Source organism: Homarus americanus, unplaced genomic scaffold, assembly GCF_018991925.1.
Source record: "Homarus americanus isolate GMGI-L3 unplaced genomic scaffold, GMGI_Hamer_2.0 scaffold24808, whole genome shotgun sequence".
NCBI classification, from domain to species: Eukaryota; Metazoa; Arthropoda; class Malacostraca; order Decapoda; family Nephropidae; genus Homarus; species Homarus americanus.
This window is the reverse complement of record NW_024747472.1, coordinates 57,790-70,250: the sequence shown is the minus strand read 5'-3', so window position 1 is coordinate 70,250 and position 12,461 is coordinate 57,790. Positions and strand designations below refer to the sequence as shown.

At 49.0% G+C, this 12,461-nt stretch overlaps 1 protein-coding gene across 1 annotated transcript in view; it reads right to left on the bottom strand.

The window, feature by feature from the left end:
- Window positions 1-8,789: 8,789 nt before the first annotated feature.
- LOC121879612 (acetylcholine receptor subunit alpha-L1-like) overlaps window positions 8,790-12,461 on the bottom strand; it is a 48,741-nt gene continuing 45,069 nt past the window's right edge. The window contains 1 exon segment of the mRNA XM_042386280.1: window positions 8,790-9,041. Coding sequence (XP_042242214.1) covers window positions 8,806-9,041 — 236 coding nt within the window. The 3' untranslated portion in view covers window positions 8,790-8,805.

Below are 12,461 nucleotides of genomic sequence, written 5' to 3'. Positions count from 1 at the left end.
CTGAGTGTGTCGTTCGGTTACGTATTGCTACCGCCCATCGCCAGCTGCAAATGCATAACAATTTTATTCGTCCCATCATATCTGCATGTTAGAACAATAATATATATAAATTTTTTTTTTGGCTGGTATTTTTGTATTTACCATCAAACTTTCTAAAATATTTTGTGATTGTTAGAAAATATTATTAAAATTTACGTCTACGTGTGTCTGTCTGTCTGTCTGTCTTTCTATCTGTCTGTCTGTCTGTCTGTCCTTCAGTATCATCTGTTAAGAGTTAATGGTTAGAGTGTTTGCTCACTCTAGAATACTATACAGTACATGTTTAACGACATGGTTGCTCTAGTGTGTGTGTGTGTAGAGGTGGGCCATGTTCATCTCCGTACGTGACATTTCTTCACCTTCAACACCAGCATTTAAACCTCCCCGGCAGATCTCTCTCTCTTCACTGAAGTAAAAACATATTTCTTCTCAATTATAAACAAAAAGTTACCATAAAATTTTTTTCTCTCTACCATCGGTATTTTCATTATACTTATATATAATTTAACTATAAGAAACAATATTTTACAAATTTTTTGATAGCTCATTTAATCATTCCTTATTTTAACTTAACATATTATTAACTGTTTTAAAAAGCAAATAATAATACTAATAATTCTCTCTAATAAGTTTTATAGTTTTATCGTTAATTATAAGTAAGATATTAGTAACTCTTCTAATTTGTAACTGTTGAAATTGAATTAGTATGTACTAGGCCAGAATACACACACACACACACACACACACACACACACACACATACACACACACACACACACACACACACACACATACACACACACACATATATACTGCACACATACACACACACGTAGATCCACTGACCAACTCGTGGACTTTCAATACATTCACTCATTCCTCCTTACCAACATTCACTCAGCCCTTCTAATCCAACATTCATAATCCTTCTAATCAACATTCACTCAGTCCTTCTAATCAACATTCACTCCAGTCCTTCTCACCAACATTCACTCAGTCCTTCTAATCAACATTCACTTAATCCCTTCTAATCAACATTCACTCAGTACTTCTAATCAACATTCATCAGTCCTTCAATCAACATTCACTCAGTCCTTCTAATCCCAACATTCATAATCCTTCTAATCAACATTTCATTCCTCATACCAACATTCACTCAGTCCTTCAACCAACATTCCACTCCAGTCCTTCTCACCAACATTCACTCAGTCCTTCTCCCAACATTCACTCAATCGCCCTAACCAACAGGTAGTATTGCCAATCGCTACAGGTATGTATCAGGGTTAGTGTTGATTACCTGTTAGGTGTATGAACTAATTAAGTGATAATCGGTACAGGTAGATTCTCCTTTAGTATCAATTTCTCTTTTACAAAACTCTCCTTACACACACACACGGTAATAATAAAATAATATGTTTTAGCCATTCTTTCATCATAATTATTTTTTAAGTGTAAAATAAACAAATAATGTAAATAAATAAATAAAAATGATCTTCTTGTTGTTGATATAAACATCTCTCAGGTACCGCTAGTAAACATTTAACAACAAATGAACTCAGGTTGGTAGCAAAATAAGCAGTTTCTGGCGCACGACTTTTAACATCTCATGAGGCAGTGATATCCCAATTCTATCATCATTGTTTTATTTTGTTTCCATTTTGTTGCATTTTTTTAGGAGTACTAATTTGGCTGTGTACATTAGTTTCCCCATAGGCCTAACAGTAAGTGTAATTTAGGAGCATTTGCAGATCCCGATTCAGCAGATAATTAAACCTCCAGAGCACAAGACGGCAAAGCGACCACCACCTCACCCACCACGCTTCATTAAAAACTAAAATCAAAGCTGAAAACTCTCTGCATTCACTAAAATTCACTAAAACTTACGAAAACTCCTAAAACTCACGAAAACTTACGAAAACTCCTAAAACTCACGAAACACGAAACTCCTAAAACTACGAAACTTGCGAAAACGCCTAAAATCTCACTAAAACTTGCAATCCTAAAACTCACGAAACACAGCTCCTAAAATTCACTAAAACTTACAGCTCCTAAAACTCACGAAACTTACGAGCTCACTAAAACTCACAGCTTACGAAGCTCCTAAAACTCACACGAACTTGAAAACTCCTAAAACTCACAGCTTGAAAACTCCTAAAACTCACGAGAAGCTTAGGAAAACTCCTAAAACTCACGAAATTCACGAAATTTTCTGTCAATCTTCCTTATTAATTTGTATTGTGTTTGCGTTCCTTATGTAGCAGTCGTAGTGGTCACACAAAAATTCAGCGTGCAGTGTGTGACACTATCCCTTTAGCTTCTTCCTTCAATGTTCCTTCAAGCTGGTGATCTGTTCCTTCAAGCTAGTGATCTTTTCCTTCAAGCTTGTGATCTGTTCCTTTAAGCTGGTGATTCGTTTCCTCCAGCTGTTAACCTCTCCCCACACACACACACACACGAGGCAGTTCACCTTTTACACACAGTCGAATAAAAACAGTATTTTTATTTCTGCTCTGTGCATTAAACCAAACAGACGAATTAAAACTTCATTAAAACTTCACTAAGTGGTGGCGGAGGTAATAATAAAACCAATATGTATAATCACTGTCCAGGCCAAGGGTGTTTCAGGTAACTCCCATCCCCCTTGCGTTACTTGAACACCTGTAGTGTTTCAGACGCAGGTAAACATGAAGCAACAAGTGACAAATTGAAAGTAAGCTAAAATATTTACTAAGAACAACATTGCAGAATAAGTGAAATAAAAAAATGTTATAATTAGTGGTAAATATAACTCCGTTACTGGACATTAACATTTCAAACTATTATTTTTTTAGTATTTGTTGAACTCGTGTAATTATTAAAAGTTATTACGTGTTTAAAACCTTTTGTTTCCCCAGCGCAGTAAAAATTTTATTAACATCAGCTTCAATAACATAAATCACCCGTATCGTTGTATTATAATTAATTCACTCAGTAAGTCAGTCTCTTCGAGTGCCGCGTCAAGCAGTGATTTACCTGAGCTGTTGACTTGTTTATTGACCAGGTAAGGCTCGTCTTAATCAATTATTCTGTTAACTCGTGGTACCTCTGGAATCCCACAGAATATATGTCTCAAAAAATGATATCGTTACAGTGATCGTTTTCAAATAGAATCCTGATGTCTTGGTAGGTTGTCCATCTTTCGTCTGTTGTGTCATATTGTATCACTAAACTGTAAGAATACGTTTGTGTGTGTGTGTGTGGAGGTGGAGGTGAAGATAAAAGAATGAGGGAGACAGGAGGTGAAGGAAGAGTGCTGAAGAAACAAGAAATACATGAAGTGTTCTCTTGTTAGCTTAAAACGGATCTTATTATACTCACCCGGTCGTGCGGTCGCCCTCTGTGTAGTATAACACCAATATCAGTAAAAAATTGGACTAAAATAGTTAGGGAAGTCACTTTGATACTTTTCTAAATCTTTTTAAAAATGCGTTGAAAAATGTTTTGTGTCAGCAAAAAAGTGGTATATGTGTGTTTGTTTTAATATTCTTTTGGTAATAATTGTTTTTCGTATTTATGTATTAATTTGTGTATATACATTTTTTAAAACCTTAGTTGTTGTTGTAGTGCAGAAACAATATTGTGTATTAGATAGCGCGCTTGAAACTTTACTTAAGGCTATAATTTCTACTAGAGTTTCAAGACCTTAACTGTTGAAGCAATATATATCATTAACATCATCATTATAAAAGGAATTTAGTATTCATTGTGTTGTTGGATATTATTAGAACAACTTTACATTCATGATGTTTGGAATAATTTGGTTTCTGAGAATGACATCTGCAATAGTATCGGTTTTATACACTTTGTTTTTTTTGGTCAGATTCTCTGTTCACTTAACTTTACTATATCAGGTAACATAAGTCAATCACATCTAACGAACTGATCTGTAATCTAAAACATGTAAGTCAGAGAGGTAATATAAATACGAGAAAAATAAACCTAAAACAAAGCTCTTGGCGAAACACAAAATATTTAAGCTTCGTAGTCACTGGTTTTCTCTAATTATTTTTTTTAAGATTGTCTCCAGAATAAATAAAAGAAATTAACGTCCCAGTTTTATCTTATTTTGCGTTGAATTTTACATATCAGAGACCAACTATTTTTCAGGAGTAAAATTTATCCTTTGAACAAACCAATAATAAAATCGTATAAGTGACTATCACGCCGCCATCCTACACCGCCACCATCCTGCACCGCCACCGTCCTCACCACCACCGTCTCACCACCACCATCCTACACCACCACCATCCTGCACCACCACCATCCTGCCCACCACCATCCTGCACCACCGTCACTGCACCACCACCGTCCTCACCACCACCATCCTGCACCGCCACCATCCTACCACCATCCTGCACCACCACCATCCTGCACCGCCACCATCACATCACCACCATCCTACACCACCACCATCCTCATCACCACCGTCCTCACACCGCCGCATCCCTACGCCGCCACCATCCTGCACCACCATCCTACACCACCACCATCCTACACCGCCACCATCCTGCCCATCACCACACCACCATCCTGCACCACCACCGTCCTACACCACCACCACCCTGCACCACCATCCTGCACCACCGCATCCTGCACCACCGCCGTCCTCACACCGCCTCCTGCACCCCTCCTGCACCACCACCGCCATCCTGCCACCACCATCCTGCACCACCCCATCCTGCACCGCCGCACATCCTACACCACCACCATCCTGCACCACCACTCCTGCACCACCACCGTCCTGCCACCACCATCCTGCACCACCACCACCACCGCCACCCTGCACCTGCCATCCTGCCCTGCATCCTACACCACCATCCTGCACCACCACCATCCTGCACCACCACCATCCTCCCTACACCACCACCATCCTGCACCACCACCACCACCATCCTGCACCACCACCATCCTGCACCACCGTCCTCTACCACCACCATCCTCACACCACCACCCCTCCTGCACCACCACCATCCTGCACCCCACCATCCTACACCACCACCATCCTACACCATCCTCACCACCACCATCCTACACCACCACCATCCTGCACCACCACCGTCCTACCCACCACCATCCTCACCACCACCATCCTACACCACCACCATCCTGCCCACCCATCTCACCACCACCCTCCTGCCAATCACACCACCACACCTCCACCCTGCACCCACCATCCCCTGCCACCGCATCCCTGCACCGTCCTGCACCGCCACCGTCCTGCACCACCGTCACCGCCATCCTGCACCACCACCATCCTGCACCACCACCCTCCTGCCACCACCATCCTGCACCACCACCACATCCTGCACCACCCACACCATCCTGCACCACCACCGATCCTGCACCACCACCATCCTGCACCACCACCCTCCTGCACCACCACCGTCCTGCACCACCGCCATCCTGCCACCACCCTCCTGCACCACCACTCCTCACCACCACCATCCTGCACCACCCATCACCACCACCTCCTGCACCACCACCCTCCTACACCACCACCCTCCTCACCACCACCATCCTACACCACCACCCATCCTGACACCACCACCATCCTGCACCACCACCATCCTGCACCACCACCATCCTGCACCCTCCTGCACCCACCACTCCTACACCACCACCATCCTGCACCACCCTCCTACACCACCACCATCCTGCACCACCACCATCCTGCACCACCACCATCCTACACCACCACCACCCTCCACACCACCACCATCCTGCACCACCACCTCCTACACCACCACCATCCTGCACCACCACCATCCTGCACCACCACCATCCTGCACCGCCATCTCTCACCACCGTCCTGCACCACCGTCCTGCACCACCACCATCCTGCACCACCACCATCCTGCACCACCACCGTCCCTGCACCCACCGCCTCCTGCCACCACCATCCTGCACCACCGCCCCTCCTGCACCACCATCCTGCACCACCGCATCCTGCCACACCACATCCTCACCACCACCACCACCATCCTGCACCCACCACCATCCTGCACCACCACCCTCCTGCACCTACCCTCCTGCACCACCACCGTCCTGCACCACCACCATCCTGCACCACCACCATCCTGCACCACCACCGTCTCACACCACCACCATCCTACCCACCGCCTCCTGCACCACCACCATCCTGCACCACTCCTGCCACCCTCCTCCCATCCTGCACCATCCTCACCACCATCCTGCACCCTCCTGCACCACCACCCACTCCTACCACCCTCCTGCACTCCTCCACCACCACCACCAATACCACCCTCCCTACACCACCACCCTCCTACACCACCACCATCCTGCACCACCCTCCTGCACCACCACCACCCTCCTACACCACCACCATCCTACCACCACCATCCTGCACCACCACCATCCTGCACCACCACCTCCTGCACCACCACCCTCCTACCTCCTACACCACCACCATCCTACACCACCACCCTCCCACCACCCTCCTACACCCACCACCCTCTACACCACCACCATCCTACACCACCACCATCCTACACCACTACTCTACACCACCACCCTCCCTACACCACCACCCTCCTACCACCACCATCCTACACCACCACACTCCTACCCACCACCCTCCTACCCCACCTCCTACACCACCACCACCCTCCTACACCACCACCATCCTACACCACCACCCTCCCACACCACCACCCTCCCCCACCACCGCCTCCTGCACCACCACCCCTCCTGCACCACCCTCCACCACCACCATCCTACACCACCACCATCCTGCACCACCGCCAATCACCACCACCATCCTGCCACCACCACCCACCTGCACCACCACCATCCTGCCACCACCCTCCTACACCACCCCTCCTGCACAACCCTCCTACCACCACCACCCTCCTACACCACCACCATCCTGCACCACCACCATCCTACACCACCGCCATCACCACCACCCTCCTGCACCACCACCATCCTCACACCACCACCATCCTCACCACATCTACACCACCACCCACCTGCACCATCCTGCACCACCACCATCCCTCCTCACCACCATCCTGCACCACCCTCCTACCACCCTCCTGCACCACCACCCTCCTGCCCACCATCCTCCTCACCACCTCCTACCCACCACCTCCTACACCACCACCCTCCTACACCACCACCATCCTGCACCACCACCATCCTACACCACCACCATCCCCTACACCACTGCACCACCACCATCCTACACCACCACCATCCTGCACACCATCCTACACCACACCACCATCCTGCCACCACCACCCTCCTGCACCACCACCATCCTGCACCACCACCCCTCCTGCACCTCCAATCCTCACCACCACCATCCTGCACCACCACCATCCTACACCACCATCCTACACCACCACCATCCTACACCACCACCATCCTACACCACTAATCACCGCCACCTCCTACACCACCACTCCTGCACCACCACCATCCTGCACCACCACCCATCAGCACCACCACCATCCTACACCACCACCATCTACACCACCACCATCTCACACCACCACCATCCTACACCACCACCAATCCTGCACCACCACCATCCTACACCACCACCATCCTGCACCACCACCATCCTGCACCACCACCATCCTGCACCACCACCATCCTGCACCACCACCTCCTGCACCACCACCATCCTGCACCACCACCATCCTGCACCACCATCCTACACCACCACCATCCTACACCACCACCATCCTACACCACCACCATCACCACCACCCTACACCACCACCATCCTGCACACCACCACTCTGCACCCACCCTCCTGCACCACCACCATCCTGCACCACCACCATCCTACACCACCACCATCCTGCACCACCACCACCATCCTGCACCACCATCAATCACACACCACCACCATCCTACCACCACCATCCTGCACCACACCCACCATCCTGCCACCACCATCCCTGCACCAAATCCTGCACCACCACCCTCCTGCACCCCCCGCCCTCCTGCACCACCACCATCCTGCACCACCACCATCCCTACCACCACCATCCTGCACCACCACCATCCTGCACCACCACCATCCTACACCACCACCATCCTGCACCACCACCATCCTACACCACCACCACCATCTACACCACCACCATCCTACACCACCACCACCATCCTACACACCACCACATCCTACACCCTCACACCACCACCATCATCATACACCACCACCACCATCCTACACCACCACCATCCACACCACCACCATCATCACCACCACTCATCTCCACACCACCAACCATCCACACCACCACCATCATACACACCACCACCATCCCTACACCACCACCATCCACACCACCACCAACATCCTGCCACCACCACCATCCCACACCACCACCATCCTCCACCACCACCATATCCACACCACCACCATCCTACACCACCACCACCATCCCACACCACCACCACCATCCTACACACCATCAACTCCACCACCACCACACACCACATACACACCACATCACACCACCACATCCTACAACCACCACCATCCACCCCACCCTTCCTACACCACCAATACCTCCCTCACCACCACCATCCCACATACCACCATCCATACACCACCACTCTTCCTACACCACCTCACCAACCTACACCCCCACCACTTCATACACCAACCTCCAACACCACTGTCAATCCTACACCACCCATCCTACACCACCATCTCCTACACCACCACCATCCTACACCACTACCTCCAGCTCACCTGCACGATTCCTCCTCCCTACGCGTATGCTCGGCGATAAACCTCACTCCCTCAAAGGCTTTAATAACCTCCGGGCAGTATTGGGTGCTGCCATTCTCCGTGGTGCCTCTGCCAGGTGACCCGACGTTCCCGTTCAGTCCAACACCCAGCTCGTCCGCCAGCACCGCCGGCCCGTGGATCTTACAGCCGCCGTTGATTCCCATTGAGTCCATGTCACGGCTGAGGAGACATGCTCATGTTATAAAGTGATACACCCTGATACACCCTTATACACCCTGATACACCCTGATACACCCTTATACACTCTGATATACCCCTGATACACCCTTATACACTCTGGTGAGAGGTGTGTGGTGAGAGAGGAGGTGTGTGGTGAGAGAGGGGAGGTGTGTGGTGAGGGAGGTGTGTGGTGAGAGAGGGAGGTGTGTGTGGAGAGAGAGGGAGGTGGGTGGGTGAGAGAGGAGGTGTGTGGTGAGAGAGGGAGGTGTGTGGTGAGGGATGGGTGTGGTGGAGAGGGAGGTGTGTGGTGAGAGAGGGAGGTGTGTGGTGAGAGAGGGAGGTGTGGTGGTGAGAGGGAGGTGTGTGGTGAGAGAGGAGGTGTGTGGGAGAGAGGGGAGGTGGTGAGAGAGGGAGGTGTGGGTGAGAGAGGAGGTGTGTAGTGAGAGGGAGGTGTGGTGAGAGAGGGAGGTGTGTGGTGTGAGGGAGGTGTGGTGAGAGAGGGAGGTGTGGTGAGAGTGGGAGGGTGTGTGGGAGAGAGGGAGGTGTGTGTGGTGAGAGAGGGAGGTGTGTGGGTGAGAGAGGAGGTGGTGAGGGGAGGGAGGTGTGTGGTGAGGAGGTGGTGGTGAGGAGGTGTGTGGTGAGAGAGGGAGGTGTGTGGTGAGAGAGGGAGGTGTGGTGAGAGAGGGAGGTGTGTGGTGAGAGAGGGAGGTGTGTGGTGAGAGAGGGAGGTGTGTGGTGAGAGAGGAGGTGTGTGGTGAGAGAGGAGGTGTGTGGTGAGGGAGGGAGGTGTGTGTGGTGAGAGTGGGAGGTGGTGGTGAGAGGGAGGTGTGTGTGGTGAGAGAGGGAGGTGTGTGGGTGAGAGAGGAGGTGTGGTGAGAGGGAGGTGTGGGTGGTGAGAGAGGGAGGTGTGTGGTGAGAGAGGGAGGTGGTGGTGAGAGAGGGAGGTGTGTGGTGAGAGGGAGGTGGTGAGAGTGGGAGGTGTGTGTGGTGAGAGGGGAGGTGTGGTGAGAGAGGGAGGTGGTGAGAGGGAGGTGGTGGTGAGAGAGGGAGGTGTGGTGAGAGAGGGAGGTGTGTGTGGTGAGAGGGAGGTGTGTGTGGTGAGAGAGGGAGGTGTGTGTGAGAGGGGAGGTGTGTGGTGAGAGGGAGGTGTGTGGTGAGAGAGGGAGGTGTGTGGTGAGTGAGGTGTGTGGTGAGAGGGAGGTGTGTGGTGAGAGAGGGAGGTGTGGTGAGAGGGAGGTGTGTGGTGAGAGGGTGTGTGGTGAGAGAGGGAGGTGTGTGGTGAGAGGGGGAGGTGGTGGTGAGAGAGGGAGGTGTGTGGTGAGGGAGGTGTGTGGTGAGAGGAGGTGTGGTGAGAGTGTCATGGGAACGTGCTTATTATTTATATATATATATATCTATGATACCGATTTTGAAGACAAATGTAAAGTACTTAGTGTAGGAAATGTAAACAGAGAAACTAACTATCAGATAAACAACAATGTTAGAGGGAAATTCTGCTGTTAAAAACACTTAGGAATAATGATAAGTAGGAATCTTAAACAATGTGTATTTGCTCGAAACAAGGCTAACAGAACAATTAAGTTGATACAAAGGAGTGTTTGTTACAAGACTAGCGAGATCATCCTAAAACTATATCTTACGCTCGTGAGACCTCCCTTCGATTACGCAGTTCAGTTCTGGTTACCGTACTACAGAATGGATATAGATTCTCCAGAAAGAATTCAGAGGTGAATGACAAGACTAATCCCGGGCATTAGGAATCTTGAGTACAGAGGAGGATTAAAGCATCTTAATTTGCACTCCCTCGAGATATGTAGAGTGAAGGGCGATATGTTCGAGGTGTATAAATGGAAGTCAGGGCTAAATAAAGGTGATATAACAAAGGTAGTTAGACTCTCTAACCAGGAGCAAACTCGTAGCAATATTTTAGATTAGACAAATTTAGATTTAGGCGCGAGATAGGTAAACATTGGTTTGGAAATAGAACAGTGAATGAGTGGAACAAGTTACCAAACATCATCATCAACTGGAATATGCTGGACAGTTTCAAATATAGGTTGGATGGGGTTGGCGATAGGGGTTGGGTGTAAATGGGACTGCCCAGTATAGGTCAATAGGCCTGCTGCATTTCCATTCTTATGGATCCTCTCTATTCAGACTATGAGGTTTTTCCTATGTTATTGCATCATACCACGTGACCCACTGTGCTTAGGACCACATTATGCCCGCTGTGCTGGGTGTGGCAGGGTATTTCATCACACACAGGAAGTCAAGGGGTGTGAAGGCCTCGTACCTGGGTAATGGGTGTGGCGAAGTCAAGGTGTGAAGGCCTCGTACCTGGGTCATGGGTGGCAGGGTATTTCATCAGGGTGTGAGGCCTCGCACCTGGGTCATGGGTGTGGCAGGGTATTTCATCACACACAGGAAGTCAAGGGGTGTGAAGGCCTCGTACCTGGGTAAGTGGTGTGGCCGCTTGTTGCCAGATATTTAATTGCTGTTTCTTTATTTACTTATTGTTATTCCATGTATTTTGGCTCATATTTAATTACCTATTGCACTCCTAAAAATATCTTGACCATCTCCTATTTAAAACCTTGCCCTGTATTATATGTAAATTTGTAAACTAAATAATGTTCATTTGGCATGAGCCAATGGGTGAAGCTTCTGAGCAGCTTATGTCAAATCTAAGAGGCTGTTTTCACTCTTTATCCTTGTTCCACCTCTGGGCTGAGCAGATGTCTGTCTCTGCCTGCCTCCTGTTTCTGAACCACCTTGTGGCTAAAGTTGGCCCTTCCTGTTCTAGGGAAAGTTAGGTAGGAGTCAGTGGTGCTTATGCTTAGCTCCCAATTAGGTAGGAAGTGCATTTATATTATGTCTTGTACCTTTTATTTATAAATATATGTGTAATATTCGGTATTTTGGTGTGACATTGAGAGACAGAAATACCAATATGGCGTTGCAATGAGTCATCCTAGGTTACGTAAGAGAGTGACTGCGGGGCGCCGATTACGTAAGAGGGCGACTGAGCGGAGGTGGCTCTTGCCCATACGGAGTGAGAGTTTTTGGACGATCTTAAATGTGATTTACCAAATCGTTAGGGACGCGAATCATGAAATAAAATGACAATTATTAAATTAAAATTTATTATTGATCGTTTCTCAGTCTAAATACGTTACGCGCCTGCTTAATAGTAGTGCGGAAAATAAGTCACTCGGGCAAGGCGAACGCCTTGAAGGAACGCGCCCCAGGGCCCAGTCGCGTGGCAGCGGTCAAGCAGACAGGACGCCTGCGTGGCAGGCCAGGAGAAACGGTCGGGTCTGGTCTCTTTGTTACGACATCAGTATTAACAAGTGAGTTTCATACGATCTAGGACAGGGTTTAGATAGGGTGGAGGAGAAGTTAACAATAGCTAACAGAGGGTTTTTTGCAGAGA